The sequence below is a fragment of the Trichechus manatus genome, unplaced genomic scaffold (genome assembly GCF_000243295.1).
Source record: "Trichechus manatus latirostris isolate Lorelei unplaced genomic scaffold, TriManLat1.0 scaffold00015, whole genome shotgun sequence".
Lineage (NCBI taxonomy): Eukaryota > Metazoa > Chordata > Mammalia > Sirenia > Trichechidae > Trichechus > Trichechus manatus.
The window spans coordinates 13452087-13474491 of record NW_004443951.1 but is presented as its reverse complement, the minus strand read 5'-3'; the positions used below and the strand labels follow the sequence as shown (position 1 = coordinate 13474491).

At 41.6% G+C, this 22405-nt stretch overlaps 1 protein-coding gene across 1 annotated transcript; it reads left to right on the top strand.

Moving 5' to 3' along the window:
- The first annotated feature begins 333 nt into the window (after window positions 1-333).
- Window positions 334-1302, top strand: LOC101356448 (olfactory receptor 2A12-like). Its single transcript, XM_004372066.2, has one exon. It carries the CDS (start codon window positions 355-357, stop codon window positions 1300-1302), a length of 948 nt encoding a protein of 315 aa, XP_004372123.1. The 5' UTR covers window positions 334-354.
- The last annotated feature ends 21103 nt before the right edge of the window (window positions 1303-22405 follow it).

Genomic DNA, 22405 nt, shown 5'->3' with positions numbered 1-22405 from the left:
GGTCAAATTCAGCTGTGGCCAGGAGATGGCAGGGTCTCTTGCTGCAAACATGGCTACGTAATGCCTTGCCTTCTATGGGTGGGGTTAGTTTCCAGAGGAAGGGCCTATGGGCAGTCAAGAATCGCATGTTCTATTACAAGTATGAATCCAGACCTTCTGACTTATTGCCCAGTTCCAGAGCTGCCATAGCTCTCTTGTCCTTTTCATCCAACTCAACAAAGTTTTGACCAAATCCATGCAAGATGCTGCACAAGGTGCTGGGTATGTGACTCAGCTTCTGACTGTCAACTCTATCCTCCTTCCACGAAGGCCAAGAACAGACCAGGAGTGTCTCTCTTTAATAGTCAGGCCACCATGCAGAGCCTTAGCAAGGAGAACCACAGTGATGTGTCTGAGTTCATTCTCTTGGGCTTCTCCAGTGAGTTACAAGTCAGAATGGCCCTGTTCACCTTCTTTCTCCTCCTCTACCTCACCACCCTTCTTGGCAATGGACTCATCATCACCCTGATCTACTTGGACTCGCGCCTCCACACTCCCATGTACTTCTTTCTCAGTATCCTCTCCTTAGTGGACATGAGCTATGTCACCACCACTGTGCCCCAGATGTTGGTTAATATGGTGTGTCCAAGGAGAACCATCTCCTGGGGAGCTTGTGTAGCCCAGATGTTCATCTTCTTAGTTCTGGGCATTGCTGAGTGTATCCTCTATGCCATTATGGCCTATGACAGGTATGTGGCCATTTGCTTGCCCCTTCACTATACCCTACACATGAGCCGTCCCACTTGTATCAAAATGGTCACAGTCTGTTGGTCCATCAGCATAACTGGGGCCCTGATCTACACTGTCTTCACCATGCACCTGCCTTATTGTGGCCCCTACAAGATAAACCACTTCTTCTGTGAGGTCCCTGCTGTCTTGAAGTTGGCCTGTACAGACACATACCTCAATGATCATTTGGACTTCATCTTGGGTTTCGTCCTGCTTCTGGTCCCAATGTCCCTCATCCTGGACTCTTATGTCCGCATCTTTGCCTCCATATTAAGAATCCGCTCATCCCAGGGCCGGCTCAAGTCCTTCTTTACATGTGCTTCCCACATCACTGTGGTCACCATGTTCTATGGGCCAGCCATGATGATGTACATGAGACCTGGCTCCTGGTATGACCCAGAGCAGGACAAGAAGCTGGCCCTGTTCTACAATGTTGTCTCTGCCTTCCTCAACCCCATCATCTACAGCCTCAGGAACAAGGAGGTAAAGGGAGCCTTTTTGAAAATACTTGGAGACAGAGGGACAGCTCAGTGACCCAGGATGTTTCAGAGTTACCCAGAGTTGCAAGTAGGACCAGATGGGGCTCATTTGGTATCAGATAGGCACATCAAGTTCTGACCAGCCTGAGTCTTCCTGGGCTATGAGCAGCTGGGAGAGAATTTGGCCACCCCTAAACTGAAAATCATTGCATCGGTTGAAAAATTATCAGCTGCCACCACACAAAAGCTCAGTTCAATATTAAAGGCAAAGGATTTCTTTTCCAAAAACTATGTCCCTGTGGTTCATGGCCATCACCTTTGTGCTTTTGCTGGGTTCTCCCCTTACCTTTGGAAGTTTATGTCAGCATGATCACAACCAAATGTTTAACATGCACACATGCTATTCTACAGTGTAAGGGAATTTAGGGTGAGAACAACATAAGGAATAGGTAGATTATGCAGCAATATAGTCTTGCATGACTGCATGACATGCACTTACAAGTAATATTTAGCATTGCTTTTTGAATTAGGCTATAAAGTCTGAGCTAGAATTATTTTAGACATATCTGTGTAACAATATGGCCAATAATTGATCTGATCTGGGCTCAGTTTATGAAAGTGATTCTTACTTGGTTTTATGTTTTAAGCTTCACCTTTATTTTGAGAAAAAATACACACATTTCTCAGGAGAAATATGAGTATATATCATATATACGTATATGTAAATATATATGTCTGTATATATGTATATATATACACATGTCTATATGCATATCAGAAAAGGTGGAAGAGAAGCAATAGAAAAGAACAAACATTTAAGTTTCCCCCACAAAAAACAAAAACAAAAATGCTTGCTAATATTTTGTCATATTTAGTTTTAGTCTTTTTTTCCCTCCCTGTTTGTTTTTTCTAAAGGATTGAATAATTACAGATAAAGTTGAGTGCCCTCTGAATACTCCCAATTCCCTGAAGCAACCACTATCATTAAAGTCTATTTATTCAGTCTGTTTTTAAACTTGGACATGCATACATGCTTCCATGAGCAATGCATAGACTTGTTCATGTATCTATTTAAAAAAAAAATTGTGCTTAGGCGAAAGTTTACAGCTCAAGTTAATTTCTCATACAAAAATTTATACACATATTGTTATGTGACAATAGTTGCAGCCCCTATAATGTGACAGCACACTCCCCCTTTCCACCTCAGGTTTCCCGTGTCCATCCAACCCCCTCCTGTCCCTTTCTGCCTTCTCGTCCTGCCTCCGGACAGGAGCTGCCCATTTAGTCTCATGTATCTGCTTGAACTAAGAAGCACACTCTTCACAAATGTTGTTTTATGTTTTATAGTCCAGTCTAATCTTTGTCTGAAGAGTGGGCTTTGGGAATGGTTTTAGTTCCAGGTTCACACGGTGTTTGGGGGCCATAGCTTCCAGGGTTCCTCCAGTCTCAGTCAGACCATTAAGTCTGGTCTTTTTACTAGAATTTGAGTTCTGCACCCCACTTTTCTTCTGCTCCATCGGCGGCTGTCTGTTGTGTTCCCTGTCAGGGTGGTCATTGGTGGTAGTCGGGCATCATCTAGTTCTTCTGGTCTCAAGCTGATGGAGTCTCTGGTTTACGTGGCTCTTTTGTCTCTTGGGCTAATATTGACCTTGTATCTTTGGTATTCTTCATTCTTCTTTGCTCCAAGTGGGTTGGGACCAATTGACACATGTTAGATAGCTGCTCTATTTAACAATATTTAATGGTAGCAAGCTATCAGTACCACTCTAAATTTTTTTTTAACTCAACGTAATGTTTTCCAACATCTATATACTTAATAATAATAGGTCTGGTTTATTCCCTTTAACAAATGTCTAAATATACCACATTTCATTTATCTAACTCGCTATTGTTGAAGACTTGTTTATTTCCAATTTTTCACTATTACAAACAATGCTACAACACAGGTCTCCATACATTTCTCCGTGTGTGAGTATTTTTCCTAGGATTTATGTGTAGAAGTGGACTATGGGGATTATAGAATCAAAGAAATGTCTAATTTACTAGATACTCCTAAATTACTCTTTCAAGTGTTATACCAGTCTTCATTTCTCATCCTCACCAACACTTGATATTGTCCAATATTCAAATGTTTATCTGTCTCATAGATGATAAGTGGTAAACTTTTTGTTTTATTTGCGATTCCTTGATTGCTAGGGAGTTTGGCATCTTTTTGTGTAATATTGGTGCAGTATTGTGTAGTGGTTCAGGGCTTCACCTCTGGAGTCAAGCTTCTGGGTTCTAATTCCAGCTCAACTCATTACTAACTCAGTAATAATGGGCAAGTTACCTAACTTCTCTGAGTCTCAGTTTACTCATCTGTAAATGGGAAGAAAACAGTACATACCTCAGAAGGTTGTCAGAAGGATTAAATGCGATACACATGTAAAGATCTTATCATGCCAAAAAACTCATTGCCTTCAAGTTGATTCCGCCTTATAACGACCCTATAGGACAGAGTAGAACTGCCCCATAGGGTTTCCCTGGAAGGAGCAGCTGATGGGTTCAAACTGCCGACCTTTGGGTTAGCTGCCAAGCTCTTAACCACTGTGCCACCAGAGCTTCAAAGATCTCCTCATAGTGAGTAACAAATAGTAAGTGTTCAATGAATATGAGATAGTTTGTCTTTGCATGATTTGCAGTTCATTGTATATTTTTGAAAGAAGACTTGGTGGCGCAATGGTTAAGCACTCGGCTGCTAACTGAAAGGTTGGCGATTCAAAACCACCAGCAGCTCCTTGGGACAAAAGACCAGCGATCTGCTCCTATAAAGATTTCGGCCTAGGAAACTCTGGGGCAGTTTTACACTGTCATAAAGGGTCGCTGTGAATCGGAATCGACTCGACGGCACACAACAACATATTTTTGAAAGTAATTCTTTACCTGTTAAAGACATTGAAAATATCTTCTCTCAGTTTATTGCTTCTTTCTTTATTGAAAAAGAAATACATGTTTATTCTTGAAATTTTATAAAATATAGACATACAAAAAGAAGAAAATGAGAATCATCCATTACTTTAGACCTGAAGATAAATACTGTTAACACTTTAGTGTCCACAATTCAGTATATTTTTAAAATTTAATTGCTTCTATTAATATTTTTAAAGAAATATATTATGCATATGGTTCTTAGGCAATTATTTGTTTTCATGATTTTTTAATTGAATTATCAGTATGTTTTCTTCTACAGCAAGATTTAATCCTTCAGCAATAGGTTTTGGACATTTATTCATGTTCATTCTTTTTCACTTCTGGAGAGTATTCTTTTTACTTTCTTTTGATGACTACAACAGAAATAACAGAACAGGACAGATTAGAATAGAATGATGATTTTTGATAAATAGAATTCTTAACTTAATGAAGATGAACTTATAAATCTTGGTTTTCCAGCCTCAGTATAGCAAATAATAGAAGATTTTAGAAGTCCAATTTAATATTCCTTACAAAAATTTCCAGACAGAAATTAATTCTGTGGCCTTAATAGTTATTAAATATTGCATGTCTCAAGATTTGCGAGCAAATTCAAGGAGCAAATTCATAAATGAATACATGTCATCAAAGATTTCATTGAGCTCATTAATTCATGAAGGAACCAGTAAGATGTTAGGACTGCTTTGAATGAGAATTTGACTTACAGAGATTTCTCTTCACAACCAGATAAATTTCATTTTTGTTATTATGAATTGGAATCCTTTCCATTACTATGGCAGGAGTCATTTGCATTACTCTCAGTTTTCTATAATTTAGCAGTATACCTACAGTGTTGTAAAATGCTCTAGTCCATAGAAAGTCAATTAAAGGAACACATCCCTATAAAGTCAGGTAATTCTGCAGTATCTTCCAGACAACAACCAGTACTGAGAGGACACAAATAACCTCTTTTGCAAGTCTTAGATATTTCCTGGCAATCTCCTCCCTTATGATTTTAAATTATCTTCCAAGATTCTTCTTGATCACAAAAAAAAGGTTGATCTTATTTCATTTGGCCTCATTGTTTATATAGGTGTAGCAAAAATATTAGCTATATAGGCCTCCTTGAATTTGCTATGCAAATCTTGAGACATGTAATATTTAGCAACTACTAAGACCACAGAATTAATTTCTGTCTGGAAATTTTCATAAGTAATCTTAAATTGGACTTAAAAATCCTCTACTACTTGCTATTGTAAGGCTAGAAAACCAAGTCCGAGAGATTCTCTCACCATATTTTATGCAAAGTATCTATAAATTTGGATGACTCTCTCTTATCAAGGCATTAAGATAATAATTCTCAAATATGATCTTGCTTATACAATTAATTTGACTAACTATATCCTGGTTTAAAAGAAAACAGATTTTTATAGAAATATGCTAACAACGATGTTGTAGTTAGCTGCTGTCAAGTTGACTCTGGCTCATGGCGACCTAGGTACAAGGGAACAAAACATTGACTTTTCTATACCTTGTTAAGAACTCCAAGACCAATTTATTGTTTTAACAGGGACAAAGGCAAATTATAGCTTTGCATTAATATTACACTTACAGTAAAGCTTTCATAATTCCACCTTTTAAAAAGAAAATAAATATCCTGAGCATAAGCCCATTAAAACTGAGTAAAATTTGCCAACATTTTAACACATTTCAGAGCATCTTTTCTCTACTAATAGAGAAAAAAGTATTTCATACTAACAAAAGGAAGAGTCCTCCCAAAGAATATAATAACCATCAACGTAAATGCATTTAGCAACATTCTTAAAATGTATAAACCATCTTAACGAGACTATCATAAATGCAACCAGAGGGGATGGAACAAGAGGTGACAGTCAGCTTTCTTCTTAACAGCTAAAATGCAAATGCACTGAAAGAAAACAACTACCAACCCAGAATGGTGTACTCAGTGAAAATATCATGAAAGAATGAAGTTGAAATAAAGACATTTATAGAATAACAAAAATTCAAAAAATTTGTCAGTAGCGGGCCCTCAGCAAAGAAAATTCTGAAGTAGGTACTTCTGGCAGAAGGAAAATTCTGAAGTAAGTACTTCAGGCAGATAGAAGGTCTGAGAGTAAGAAGGAACGATGAGTAAAGAAAGCCGTAAGTATGTAGGTAAATCTAAGCAAACATTGTCCTTATAAAGCAATAATGTAATGTCTTATGATGTTAAATGATATAAATTAAAATAACAATAACATATTATTGGAGTGGGATACATGGAGAAAATATTCTAAGCCTATTTTATTATCTTGGAGGATAGTATAATTATTGATATCAATAATATTGGTATTTCTAGACTTGTATTTTTTTATTATAAAAGAATAGTAACAAATTGTATAACTTCCAAACTAATGGTGGGGGAGAGATGAAATGAAAAATTCTTAACCAATCCTCAGAAGGCAAGAAATGATATTTAAAGATGTAAACAGTTGAAATTATAATTTCAAATATACAAATAATTACATTTATCTGATTATCAGACTGAATTACAAAACTAAATTCCAATTATATGCTGTTTATAAGAAACACATCTAAAACACAAACATGCAGAAAGTTGAAAGTAAAAAAGTAGAAAAAAATATCCTATGAAAATGTTAATCAAGAGAAAGCTGGTGTACAATACTGTTATTAGGTGCTGTTGAGTCGGTTCTGACTAATAGCGATGCTGTGTACAACAGAATGAAACACTGCCCAGTCCTGGGCCATCGTCACAATCATTGTTAAGCTTGAGCGCATTGGTGCAGACACTGTGTTAATCCATCTCGTTCAGGATCTTCCTCTTTTTCCCTCACCTTTACCAAGCATGATGTCCTTCTCCAGAGACTGGTCCCTCCTGATAACATGTCCAAAGTACATGAGAGGAAGTCTTGCCATCGTTGCTTCTAAGAAGCACTCTGGCCGACTTCTTCCAAGACAGATTCGTTCGTTCTTTTGGCAATCCATGGTATATTCAATATTCATCACCAACACCATAATAATTCAAAGGCATCAATTCTTCTTCCATATTCCTTATTCATTGTCCAGATTTCACATGCATATGAAGCACTTGAAGATACCATGGCTTGGATCAGGGCTACTTTAGTCCTCAAAATGGCCTCTTTGCTTTGAACACTTTAAAGAGGTCTCTTGTAACAGATTTGCCCAATGCAATATGTCCTTTGATTTTTGACATCTGCTTCCATGGGCATTGATTGTGGATCCAAGTAAAATGAAATCCTTGACAACTTCAACATTTTCTCCATGTATCATGATACAGCTTATTGGTCCAGTTGTGAGGATTTTTGTTTTCTTTATGTTGAGGTGCAATCCATACTGAAGGCTGTAGTCTTTGATCTTCACCAGAAAGTGCTTCATGACCGTTTCACTTTCAGCAAGCAACATTGTGTCATCTGCATATCACAGGTTATTAATGAGTCTTCCTCCCATCCTAATGCTGTGTTCTTCATAATATAGTCTAGCTTCTCAGATTATTTGTTCAGCATACAGATTGAATAAGTATGATGAAAGGATACAACCCTGACACACACTTTCCTGACTTTAAACCACACAGTATCCCCTTGTCCTGTTCAAACAACTGCATCTTGGTCTACTCGCAAGTTCCACATGAGCACAATTAAGTGTTCTGGAATTCCCATTCTTTGCAATGTTATCCATAATTTGTTGTGATCCACAGTCGAATGCCTTTGCATAGTCAGTAAAACACAGGTAAACATCTTTTTGGTATTCTCTACTTTCAGCCAAGATCCATGTGACATCAGCAATGATATCCCTTGTTCCACGTCCTCTTCTGAATCCAGCTTGAATTTCTGGCAGTTCTCTGTCCATGTACTTCTACAACCACTCTTGAACGATCTTCAGCAAAATTTTACTTGGTGTGATATTAATGATATTGTTCAATAATTTCCCCATTCTGTTGGATCACCTTTCTTTGGAATGGACACAAATATTGATCTCTTCCAGTCAGTTGGCCAGGTAGTTGTCTTCCAAATTTCTTGGCATAGATGAGTGAGCACTTCCAGCACTGTATCCATTTGTTGAAACATCTCAATTGGTATTCAATTGATCAAAGTCAATTCCTGGACCCTCGTTTTTCACCAATGCCTTCAGTGCAGCTTGGATTTCTTCCTTCAGTATCATCGGTTCTTGATCATATGCTACCTTCTGAAATCAGTGAACATCAATCAATTCTTTTTTGGTACAGTGACTCTGTGTATTCTGTTCATCTTCTTTTGATGCTTCCTGGTCATTCAATTTTTTGCCCATAGAATCCTCTAGAGTTGCTACTCAAGACTTGAATTTTTCTTCAGTTCTTTCAGCTTGAGAAATACCAAGAATGTTCTTCTCTTTTGGTTTTCTAACTCCAGATCATTTCATTGTAATACTTTACTTTGTCTTTTCTAGCCACCCTTTGAAAACTTCCATTCGGCTCTTTTACTTCATCATTTCTTCCATTTGCTTTAGCTACTCTGTGTTCAAGAGCAAGTTTCAGAGTTTCTTCTGCTGTCCATTTTGGTCTTTTCTTTCCCTCCTGTCTTTTTAATGACCTTTTGCTTTCTTCACATATGATGTCCTTGATGTCATTATACAACATATCTGGTCTTCGGTCATTAGTGTTCAACTCATCAAGTCTATTCTTGAGATGAGATATACTCAAGGTCATATTTTGGCTGTCGTGGGCTTGCTCTAATTTTCTTCAGCTTCAACTTGACTTTACATAGGAGCAATTGATGGTCTGTTCCACAGTCAGCCCCTAGCCTTGCTCTGACTGATGATATTGAGCTTCTCTATCATCTCTTTCCACAGATGTAGTTGATTTGATTCCTGTGTATCCCATCTGACGTGGTGCCAGTGTATAGTCATTGTTTATGTTGTTGAAAATGGTATTTGCAATGAAGGAGGTGTTGGTCTTGCAAAATTCTATCACGATCTTCGGTGTCAAATCTATCACCAAGGCCACGTTTTCCAACTACTGATCCTCCTTTGTTTCCAACTTTCACATTCTAATCACCAATAATTATCAATGCATCTTGATTGCATGTTTGATCAACTTCAGACTGCAGAAGTTGGTAAAAATCTTCAATTTCTTCACCTTTGGCCTTAGTGGTTGGTGTGTAAATTTGAATAATAGTCGTATTAACTGGTCTTCCTTGTAGGCATATAGATATTATCCTATCACTGACAGAGTTGTACTTCAGGATAGATCTTGAAATATCCCTTTCATTGATGAATGGGACACCATTCCTCTTTAATTTGTCATTCCCAGGATAGTAGACCATATGACTGTCTGACTAATAACAGCTCTATAGGACAGAGAACTGCCCCATGGGGTTTCTAAGGATTGGCTGGTGGATTCGAATTGCCAACTTTTTGGTTAGCAGCCAAATGCTTAACCACTGTGCCACCGGAGTTTTGTCTAATATTGAATGCAAGTGGAATTACACAGTATACACTCATTGCATTTTGAATTAAATGTGCAAAGTTTGTCTTCTCTCTAGATGGTAAATTTCATGATGGCAGAGACCGATATCTGCCTTGTTCAACACACGATTCCTCTAAAACTTACCACTATGCCTGGCACATAGTAGGTTCTCAATGAAGAATTGGAGACTGAATGAACAAACAAATAAATATGCCAAGAGACAGTAGAGGGGTTATCTATTACTGTGTAACCAAGTACTCTAAAGCTTAGTGCCTTAAAATAGCAAACGTTTATTATCTCACATTTTCTGTGAGTCAGGAACCTTGGCACAACTTAATTGAGTCCTCTGGTTCAGGGTCTCTTACAATGCTGCAATCAAAGTGTCAGACGGGGCCACAGTGATCTCGAGACTCAACTGGGGAAGAATCTGCTTCCAGATTCATTCATGTGATTGTTAGCAGAATTCACAGGCTGTTGAACTGAGGGTCTCAGTTCCTTGCTGTCTGTCAGCTAGAGGCTGCCCTCAGTTCCTTGCCATGTGGGCCTCTCCATAAGGCACTTAGAACATGGCAACTTGCTTCATCAGAGCAAATAAGCAAAAAGAGCCAGAGAGTGAGTGGAAACAAAACAGTCACACTCTTTTATAACCTAATCACTGAAGTGATATCTCATTGCTTTTGCCCTAGTCATGATAAGTGAGATACCAGGTCCAGTCCACACTCTGAAGGTGGGGATTACACAAAAGTTGTGAATTACACTGAAGTATCATTGGTGGCCCACCTTAGAAGGCTGTCTACCAAAGGAGGTATATGAATGAAGCTCAGAACAGAGTTCAAACAGAAATGGTAAGCTGGTAATCATCAGTGTATTTGGGTGGTGGTGAAGCCATATTATCTGATGAAGTTTCCCAAAGGAAGCACCCTCTCATTGACCTCTATATTCATTATCTTATATCTCACAATAACACTGTACAGAAGGCTAAGTTACCTTCATTTTATAAATGAGGCCCAGAGAGCTAAACTGACTGGCTCCATGTCCAATAAGTAGCAAAACAAGGCTCAGACTTGTCTGTCTGACTTCAATGTTTGTGTTTCTTCTTCTGTACTATTATGCTCTTCTAGCAACCTGTCATTGCCTTCCTGGAACCCCATCCCTCTCCTCTTACAAAGCTTAATATTTTCTGGAACAGGTGGGAAAATCTCTTGCTCCATTGTCAGTTTCCTCATCTGTAAAACATAGAATAACAGCTCTGAAGTTGTGAGTGTTCAAGAGAAAATAAATGTCAAGGGCACATTGTGGATATTCAATTGCTGTTGGTACCATCATGTCTGTTAACCCATATGGACAAAAACTATTTTATTCCAAGGTTTTCCAGGACAACCCCAATTTGGGATAATTTTATTCTTGTTAAATTTATATTGTATTCTCAGGAATTCTTGATGGAGTTAAAAAGCCTCTTTGAAAGAGTTAAAGAAGCTTGAATGCTTCCACTTTTCCCTCCCAGCAATCTGAAATCCTTATGTTCTCTGGCTTCATTGGTATGTACAAAAACATTTCTGGCATACATATTTTGATTTGTCTGCTTGCTTGGAAGTTTTAATTCAGACATTAAACAGATTTTCTTGAATAGATAAACTTAATTGTTTAGGCTTCTTCTGTACATGTTGCTTTTCATGACCTGATGATATGTCAAAACATATGAAGAATTTTTTTTGCCCCCTTTTTCCTTTTTTTCTTCCCCCTTTGTTTTCTTTCCTTCTCTCTGCCTTTTGTGTGCTATAAAAATTCTTAGCTTGCTTTTGTTCAGGGAAGTACTTCTAGTTTTTACCGGGAGATGCGCTTCCATTCATGGATCTTTTCAAAACCAGTTCAACTCTATAAAATTGTTCTTATCAGAATATATATTGTATATATATATACACACATACATACATTCTTAATACAGGTATTTTGTTAAACACACACTGGAATGAGTTTAATTTGTATACTTTTGCAAGATATTTCTTATTTTTATTTATTTGTTCACACTGTGTCTTCTTCCAAAAAAACAGTTGAGGCAGCCGTTTTCCATATAAACAAATTTGCTGATCAGGAAAAAAAATTATTTGTCAAACCACTGTCTGGGTTTATGGTTAGGCAATTATGCTTACCACCTTTATGGGATTTGGAAGGGTGCAGCCCTTGAGGAGCAAGTTGCAAGGCTCGGTATGGAGGACTGGGAATGGGTGATGGGGTGATGGACCACAGCCAGCGACCGGAGAGCCCCCCCGCCCCCCGGAGGGTCACTGCACAGCTCCAGGGAGCTTTCAGGAGCTGGAGGTCTAACTGAAATCCCCTGTCCTAATCGAGCCTGTTCTGTCTGAATTTATCAAATTTTTCTCAATTTCTTAGCACATTGGGCTTCTTTCACCTTCCAAACTCACTATGTTCACTTATCCACTCAATACTTATTGATGTCTCTTCTGTGTCAAACCCTGTGCTGGACACTAGACACATAGAATTAAATGACACTATCACTGCCTACCCATGGCCTGAAGGAAGGAATTGATGGCCACATTCCTTCCTTCTCTGTACGTTTGCCATCTCCATCTTCTGCCATCTCCATATATTAAATGCCTATTCATCTTTTAAGACCCAACTCAAATATTGCCTCTTCTGTGAACCCTTTCCCACGTTCCCCAGAGAAAAAGAATGAGTGAGACCCTCCTGTGTATGGTCACAGAATTTTATGTATATCCTTCCCCATGCTCTTATGATGCTTACTTCCATCTCTCCTCCTCCACTCGCCAGTCCACAGTCTCATCATGAGCAGTTCAGGAACCAAGTCTGGTTCATCTTTTTGTCTCCAGTGACCAGGAATGTCTGATACACCGTTAGTACCTATGAATGTCCATAGAATCAATCAGCCAGTGAAACCATGGGCCGAACAGAGGAACAGGATGGGCAATTCTGGAGGATTCTCATGGAGGAAGAGCTCGTAGGAAGGCATGAAGGTGTCAGAGAGGAGCTGTGTAGGCATGAGACCAGATGACTGCAGAGGAAGGAATACCCAAGTTTGCAAGGGAAGATATACAGAGGAGAGAATATTTGAGCTGGGTTTTGAGGTAATGTGTAGGTGTTTTTCAGGCAGCAAGCTGTGGCAAAACATTCTAGGCTGAGGTAGCAGCATGAGCAAAGACACAGAGGTGTGGCTTACCTCGGCATCTACAGGTGGTTCAGCTTGCCTGGAGTACGAGGTGAGTAGAAAAACTGCAAGAAGGAAAGGCTGGAGAGGTGAGCAGGAGTCAGCTCAGGAAGAGCTTTTGTTGCCACACAGAAGAGCTGGGATTTAATTCCTCAGATGGGAGCCTTGAGCAGGGGAGAACAAAAGTCAGAGCTGCACGTTAGAAAGATGGCTGTAGCATCCATGACCTATAGAGCCTGCTTATTGAATTCGGGCCCTGACACTTGAGAAGAGAGATGGATCACATACCTAGAGTTCCTGAGTGCTCAGGGCTGGACAGACAGGGAGAGAGTGTTCCAGGCTGGGCCAGGGAAACACTGGAAAAGAAAGAACCCTCCAGAGGTATGAGGAGGTTCCTGGCGTGGGAGTTTCCCTGTGGGGCAGGCAAAGGCTTCCAGCTCTCAGACATACCTGGGCATGGACACCACCAAATCCTGAGCTCCCCCTACTCCCAACTCAAGGAAGAAGCCTCCGTGGCAGGCCAGCCATCAGTATTACTGTGACTACTTGCTGGGGCTGGGGATCAGGAGAGACTCCATCATTGAGAAGGAAACGCCCAGCCCACAGTGTGGCCGGGGGCTTCATCCATGGAGTGCAGGGAGCAGCGAGGTTCAAGGGCTCCCAGCCCTGGTTTCCCATCACCCACTGTGCCCAGGAGACAGGCTAGTATGAGCCCTGGTAGCCTAGCCTAAGCAGCTCTCCTGTCCCAGAAGCTGACACTCTGGTTCAACCCTCATCTGCAGCTCCCCTGTGCCAGTAAGTATGCAGCTCCAGATTTCCTGGCCCAGCACCAGCCTGGCTTCTGCAGGGATATATCCAAGTTATATGTATGCCAAGTTGCATCTGAACTTTTGTCCCCCTGGGGGCAGGGTGCCTGGGCCAGTGTGAGTACATGGACTTCTCGTGCTCACAAAGGATGGAGCCTGAAGTATCTTTGCTCTCCAGGCAGGACTGGGCCCCCATTTTGCCAGAGGTATCAAAAGAGGGGGCTTCAGGGTCTTCCCTGCTGTCTCACTCTGTCTCAAAACAATCGCAGGCTGTGGGTTCTCATCATTCTTGAATTCTCAGTGCTACAGCTCTGGCCCCTTCTTTCCTGCTCTGCCCTCTGTGTAGAAGAGAAAAACTTCTCACCAACAATCTGAAATGCCAGAACACACCCACGAAGGGCTGAGAGTCCAGAGGCTGCTGGGCAGTTTAAGATCTCTGTGGACGCTCTAACTTTTGGAGGCTCCACCTCACTTTGTTGTTGTTGTTAGGCACTGTCGAGTCGGTTCCGGCCATAGCAACCCTATGTACCACAGAATGAAACACTGCCCAGTCCTGCACCATCCTCACAATTGTTGTTATGCTTGAGCCCATTGTTGCAGCCACTGTGTCAATCCATCTTGTTGAGGGTCTTCCTCTTTTTTGCTGACCCTGTACTTCACCAAGCTTGATGTCCTTCTCCAGGGATTGATCCCTCCTGATAACATGTCCAAAGTATGTGAGACTTAGTCTCCCCATCCTTGCTTCTAAGGAGCATTCTGGTTGTACTTCTTCCAACACAGATTTGTTCGTTCTTTTAGCAGTCCGTGGTCTATTTAATATTCTTCACCAACACCACGATTCAAAGGTTTCAATTCTTCTCCAGTCTTCTTTATTCATTGTCCAGCTTTCCCATGCATATTATGTGATTGAAAATACCATGGCTTGGGTCAGGCACACCTTAGTCTTCAAGGTGACATCTTTGTTTTTCAACACTTTAAAGAGGTCTTTTGCGGCAGATTTGCCCAATGCAATGCGTCTTTTGATTTCTTGACTGCTGCTTCCATGGGTGTTGATTGTGGATCCAAGTAAAATGAAATCATTGACAACTTCAATCTTTTCTCTGTTTATCAAGATGTTGATTATTGGTCCAGTTGTGAGGATTTTTGTTTTCTTTATGTTTTGTTTTCTTTATAAGATACATATTAAAATGCACACACATTCCAGACATAATTAATATGTCATTTACTATATAATTATGTAAGAGTTTAATGAATTGCATTGGCTAACTGCTGTAATATATTTGTTGTTTATTTAAACATTGGTGTCATGGATTGAATTGTGTCCCCCAAAAATATCTGTCAACTTGGCTGGGTCATGATTTCCAGTATTGTATGATTGTGTACCATTTTGTAATCTGATGTGATTTCCTTATGTGTTATAAACTCTATCACTATGATATAATAAGATTGATTAGCAGCAGTTATACTGTTGAGGTATACAAGATTGGATAGTGTCTTAAGCCAATCTCTTTTGAGATACAAAAGACAGAAGCAAGCAGAGACACATGGGAACCTCATACCACCAAGAAAGCAGTGCCTGGAGCAGAGCGTGTCCTTTGGACCTGAGGTTCCTGTGCAGAGAAGCTCCCAGACCAACAGAAGATTGATGAAATGGACCTTTCTCTGGAGCTGATGGAGAAAGCATTCCCCTGAATTTGGACTTGTAGACTACTGGACTGTGAGAAAATAAACTTCTGTTTGTTAAAGCCATCCACTTGTGGTATTTCTGTTATGGCAGCACTAGATGACTAAGATAATAGGCTAATTTTTATTTTGCAGTATCCCTATTTTTGAACTAATAATTGTTTCCTTCAGGTCTCCAACATGTCTATAGAACTATGCAAACTCAAGGACCCTAGATACTTTGCCTACAGTGCTTAACAGACGAAGCAGCCTGGGGGACCCCACCTGGCAGGTGAAGGCCTTCATCACCTCCCAGGGTGCCTCATTTTTTTTCCTGAGGGAGGAGAAGCCGCTGAGGAAAGACCTGCTCTCAGGGCCCTGTATGAGCCCAGCACACTTCCTCCGCAGCATCTACACTGCCCCACCCCACCCCTGCTAAGCCTTATGCTCCCCACCCCAATGTGGGCCTCCAGGAGAGGCTCTGGCCTGAGCGTCCTTGGGGAGGGGATTCCTCAGGGAGCCTTGTGCTTCCTCCCTGAACCTGGAGGTGGGCTATAGGAAGTGTCATGGCTGGAGCCCTGGGGCCATGTGCCACTCAAGAGTGGCCCTATGAGTCTGAGGGGCCCCGCTCACAACCCCTTTCCTTGCAGGGTGATAAGCTCAGGATGCAGTGCCCCAATCCTTCTGGGAAGCAAGTAATACAACTGGCTGTCCCCACCCCCAGCCTTGCCGGGAGCTCTCGGGGTAGGAGCCCAGCCTGGTCTGTAGTCCCCACTCCCCAGCTGCCTGTCTATCTCTTCCTCTGTCTCTTTCCCCTGTCTGTGTGAGTGTGTACGTGATGGCTTGTATCTGCCTCTCTATCTTTCTACACCTCTGTTTTTCTGTGTCTGTTATCTCTTCCAGGCTCTGCCTCTCAGTCTCGTTCTCTCTCTGTCTTTCTTGCTTTCCATCTCTCTCCATGTCTCTCTATGACTTCATTTGTTTGCCGTCTCTGTGTTTCTCTGTCTCCAATTTTCTTGTCCCATCTCTCTGCTCCTCCTTCTATATCTCTGATGTTGGTGTTCTCTGTTTCTCCTCTATCTCCAGCTTGGTGTTCATCTCACCCTTCTTGCCTTGATTTCTCTCTGGACCTCTCTGTTTCTTGCTCTCTGTCTCTCTCACCTCTGGAGTTGCCTCTAGTGTGCTCCCTCTCTATCCATCCCTGACTCTTTCCTCTTCTCCTCAACCTATGGCTACCTCTTTGATTCACAAGGATTTTCCCCTTGTAGCATTTCTCTTGGTCTCTCCCTTGAATGAAATTAGTTCTCTGCCCGCCCTTCCACCACTATGGGTGAATCTCTCTCACCTTCCGGCTTTCTGCCTCCACCACTCTGTTCAGTAGTCCCATCTCTTTGCTCTTGGCCTCCTCTTGTAGCTCCTTCTCTCTGTCCAGGAGACTTGGCTTGCCTCTGCCTCTCTCTCCTCTTCTATCTCATCACCTCTGTCTCTCTTTCTCTGTCTACTCTCCACCTTCCTCTTCCCTGGCCCAACTACCTCCCTCTCAGCCCCCATGTTTCTCAGCATCTCAGACATTCTTTCCTGTCTCCTCCTTTGTCTCCCTGTCTGCCTCTTTCCCTTTGTTTCTTTGCCATGTTTTGTCCCTCTGACTCTCTCCCATTAGGGCTCAATGACTCTAGACCTCTTTTTCCTTTAGTATTTTTCCCTCCTCCTCTTCCGCAAAGGGACAAATGAACATTCTTCCACCTTCTTCCTCCTGCTAAGTCCCCAGGTTCTTCTCTTTCTGTTTCTATCAGTTGTCCTCTCAGCATCTGTTTTTGTCTCTCTCCTTGTCTGTGCGCCTCAGATTCTGGTTCCCTGAGCCTCTCTCTGCCCACTATCTCCCATGTTTGTGCCTGTCTCCCTTCCGAGGACCTCTCCATTTTGCCATCATTCTCTCTGCTTTTGTTGCTTTCTAGTTTTACCTGTTTCTCCAGGTCATTATTATCTCTTGCAGCTCTATTCTGGTACTGGGGTGGGGGGTGGGGGGGGATAAATGTGTTTGTGTGTGTGTGTGTGTGTGTGTGTGTGATGGGGTATAGGAGAAGGGGAAACAAACCATATTTCTTCAGAACCTGACAGAATCAGATATTATTGCATAAACCTTTGTACAGATGAGGAACAACTATCTACTCGGAGTCATGACCAGTAAATGGCACAAGTGAAGAGTCAAAACCAGCTGTGCTGAGTCTTTCATCTCCTGTTTTGTGCCACCAGAGAGGAGCTATGAGAGGAGGAGATCAATATAAGATTCCAAAGTGAAAAAGCAAACTATTTTTCTCTGACTCCCATTACATCCTGGCAAGGGACAAAGGTTGGCATCCCAAGCCTCGACCAGCTTGGGGACCAGGGACTCACCTCTACCCAGACTCTGCAGTCACATCATCCATTTCTGTCTTCTCATTTACAATAGGTCATTGTCAAACCTGGCTGTGACAGGGTGGAAACCTGAGGCTCAGGGAGGCCAAGCAACTGGCCCTAAGACAAACAGCAAACAGGCAGAGAAAGTGAGGTTAGAAACCAGTCCCCAGGCTCTGCTCTGGACCAAGATGCAAATTCATCAAAGGGCAAGGAGTCCTGGGGGACAGGGGCCCATCACCCACATCTTCTCTGCTTCTCCTGCCCTAAACCTGCAGGCACAAGCTGGAAGTAAGAACCGGTCAGTGTTTCATCCCCATGACCGTCATTTAAGGAGCCCATATCTCAGGAGCTTTGGAGAGATTGAGGTTTGCAGTATCAGACTCCATCTGTCCCTAAGTCCCATACCTTGGCTCCTGGCTCCTCTCTGAGAGCAGTTTTCCACAATGCAAAGAGCCCTGGACTGAGATCAAGACACTTGGGTGCTCCCTCTGCTCCAGACACTCATTTTGTATGACCTTAGGCTGCTCGCTTCCCCTCCCTGGGTGTTGGTAAAATGAGAGAATTGTACTAATGGGTATCAAATTGAGTTTCATAGACCCTTAACTAGTAAGAGGAGCCACAGGCAGCCATGTGTGTCTGGGTGAAGAGGGTGTGAGTGGAGTGGGTGCTGAGCTTTGTCTTTGACAAAAAGTTTCAAGGGCTTTCAAAAAGTTGAGAATTGTGTAACTCTGAAATTGTAAGACTCCACATCCCACTCCCCAGGGCCCATCCATTCCAATGCCCATTCTCAGTCCTGTTCTCAAGGGCCTGCCAGTCTAGAAGACAGCGTCCCCTCAGCCTTGCACACCTCCCCCTCTGCTTCAGCCTTGAATATCCTCCTTGGAGGACATCAAACCACAGTCTGGCCTGGGCACTTAGGGTGGGTGGGATTGCGGGGCACAGGTGCCCTTTGCTCTGTCTCTACAGCCCCCACCTCCTGGACCTGGTCAGCTCCAAATCTAGGCATAGGGAGAAAAGTGTTGTGTGTCAGTCCTAGAGGATCCATACAGCTTATCCACACCCTCATTTTACACTTGAGATCGTGAGGGCCAAGGAGGTTAAGTGACTTGCCCAAACTCACACAGCAAACTAGTGATTCAGTGAGAATGAGAGCCCAGCTCTTACAGGACGTATAGGTGTGATGACCAGGAGAGTTGACTGGGCTCAAATGTGAAAGACCTTGTGTGCATGTTAACAACTCTGGTCTCTTTTATTATTAATAATAATAAAGGGCCTTCCTGTCCTGGCTGGATGGCAGCTGGGAGAGGAATGTAGACTGAGAGACGAGGGCAGTCTCATTCTTGTCTCCTGCCCACCTGCTCTAAGACATGCAGCTGGCAGCGGGGCGCCTTTTGTCATAGAGCCTGTACACACAACAGTGGGGAAGGAGCTGGAAGTGAGTAGCCAGAGCTTAGAGCAGGCCTGGACTTTCTCTGCCCGGAGTCCACCATTCCCTGTACCAGTCTGCCTCCTCCTGTCATCCACTGGAGCACTCTTTGAGCTGTCATGGTGATTTAGGAGGCAGAGAAGTGTCTCTGTCTTATGTTCCCACCTCCTGGGCTGGCTTAGGCAGAGACACCAGCAGTCCCTCGTGTGTTCTTGGCATTTATTCACCACCTGCTTTGTTCATTGATGTGAACCCAGGACTCTTTACCATCATCCAACCTCCCAAACACTCTGTAGAGTTCCCACTTTACAGATGAGACTGCTAAGGTCCAGAGAGGTGAAGTTATTTGCACAGGTCATGCAGCAAGAGCAGCAAAGATGCTCCTGGAACCCAAGTTTTCTTGACCCCAAATCCAGGGCTCTCTCGGCCTCACCACATTGCCTAATTCAACAAATACCTGAGCTCTATCCCTATTTCTCCTTAGTTTTCCAACCCTAGAGGTCTACCAGCCTCAGGAATCTAGAATCGAAGTTCACCTCTCTTTATGAGCTCACTCTCTCTGAGTTGCTACAGCCTCCTCCTGGATTGAGTCACTCGAACTTGGGTTCCCACACTGTTGCCCACCCTAACTTCTCTACATACATGGAGTTAACTTGGACTTTCACCTTTGGTCTCTTTCCTCCAGGATGATCTACTACCCAGCACACATATACATTAACCAATAAATGCATTTACATTAAACTACATAAAATAATTCCCAAGTGGGGCTCAATGGAGGAGATAGACTAGGATAACAGGAGAAGCTGACCAATCCATTCTTCTTGGAGCCTTCTCTAGGTCTACAGTGTTTTTCTTCATCTCTGACTCTTACTCTCTTATATCCACTCTATTATCTAAATCTGAATGAAGACACCAAGTCCCTATACACTTCATCTCCAAAGTATCATTTGGAACTTCATTTCTTATTATAAAAGTAAACCTGTTGCTGTCAAATCAGTTCTGACTCATGGTGACCCCGTGTGTGTCAGAGTAGAACTGTGCTCCAGAGGGTTTCCAATGGCTGATTTTTTGGAAGTATATCTCCAGGCCTTTCTTTAAAAGCACCTCTGGGTAGACTCGAACTTCCAACATTTCAGTTAGCAGCCAAACACATTAACAATTTGCACCTCCTAGGGACTCCTTTATACAACTAACTCATGTTTATTGTGGAAAATACAGAAAGTTCAGATAACTCAAAAAATATCACCTATAATCCTGATCACCAGAAATAACCATTGTTAACATTTTGGTATATTTCTTTCCAATATTTTGTCTAGGCATACAAATCTTTATACTATTAGAATTGGGTCATATGTAGTTTCATATGCTGTTTTTTTAAATTTAACAATCTATTGGAATATTTTCCCACAGCATGAAATAGTCTCCAAAATGTTATTTTTAACGTCTGCAGGTATTCAATCATGTCAATTTATTTAAGCAACCTCCTATTGAAGACGTTTAGGTTATTTCCAGCTTTTCCTATTGTAAACAATACTACAATGAATATCCTTGATCAAAATCTCTTCTCACAGTTCTGATTTTTTTTCCCTAGGCAAAAAACCTAAAACTGAAATTACATATTGCCAAATTTTCCTGCAGAAAGAATACAGTCATTTATTTCCCATAGCAATATATGAGAATTTCTATTTTACTGTAAACTGGCCAACCCTGGGCATTATTATTTTAAAAGAACTTTTTCGCATTTCAAAACATTGCTGATTTTTTTTTTGTTTTATTGTGTTTTAAATGAAAGTTTACAATTTGAGTTTGGTTTCTCATATAAGTATTTATATACAGATTGTTATGTGACCCTAGTTGCTCTCCCTATACTGTGGCAGCACACTCATCCTTTCCACCTCGGATTTCCTGTGTCCATTCAACTACCTCCTGTCCCTTTCCGCCTTCTCATCGCACCTCTGGACAGGAGCTGCCCCTTTAGTCTAACGTATCTACTTGAGCTAAGAAGCACACTCTTCACAAGTATCATTTTATGTCTTATAGTCCAGTCTAATCTTTGTCTGAAGAGTTGGCCTCAGTAATGGTTTTAGTTTTGGGCTAACAGAGAGTCTGGAGGCCATATCTTCCGGGATCCCTCCAGTCTCAGTCAGACCATTATATCTGCTCTTTTACATGAATTTGAGTTCTGCACCCCACTTTTCTCCTGCTCCGTCATGGATTCTCTGTTGTGTTCCCTGTCAGGGCAGTCATTGGTTGTAGCCGAGCACCATCTAGTTCTTCTGGTCTCAGGTTGATGGAGTCTCTGGTTTATGTGGCCCTTTCTGTCTCTTGGGCTAATATTTTCCTTGTGTCTTTGGTGTTCTTCATTCTCCTTAGCTCCAGGTGGGTTGGGACAAATCGATGCATCTTAGATGGCCACTCACTAGCCTTTAAGACCCTAGACGCCACTCACCAAAGTGGGATGCACAACATTTTCTTAATAAACTTTGTTATGCCAGTTGACCTACATGTCCCCTGAAACCATAGTCCCCAAACTCCCACCCTTACTACTCAGTCCCTCTAAGTGTTTGGTTGTTTTCAGGAAACTTCTTAGCCTTTGGTTTAGTCCAGCTGTACTGACTTCCCCTGTAGTGTGTGTTGTCCTTCCCTTCATCTAAGATAATTCTTGTCTACTATCTAGTTAGTGAATACCCTTCTCCTTCACTCTCCACCCTCATAATCATCAAAGAATGTTTTTTTCTCTGTTTAAAACTTTTCTTGAATTCTTATAATAGTGGTCTTGTACAATATTTGTCTTTTGCGACTGACGGAATTCACTCAGCATAATGCTTTCCAGATTCATCCATGTTACGAGATGGTTCACGGATTCATCGTTGTTCTTTATCATTGCATAGTATTCCATTGACATCACTGATATTTTAACTTGTAATTCTTTAATTATTATTAAGGTTGATTTTTGGTGGGTTTATAGGCCATTGGAATCTCTTCTTTTGTAAATTGACTCTTCATATCTCATCCAGTTTTTCTGGACTATTGGTGTTTTAATGTTTTAGAAGAGATCTTTATATTCTAATGACATCAATAAGTTGTCTTCCACATATGTCACAAATATTATTAGTTTTTTAAAAAAATTTTTCCTATACAAAAATTTATACATACGTTGTTACGTGACCCTAATTGCTCTCCCAATACTGTGACAGCACACTCCTCCTTTCCACCCCTGATTCCCCATGTCCATTCAACCAGCTCCTAACC

Bases quoted from the DNA above. Each gene is read 5' to 3' on its own strand.
- LOC101356448 (XM_004372066.2), top strand. From the start codon at position 355: ATGCAGAGCCTTAGCAAGGAGAACCACAGTGATGTGTCTGAGTTCATT.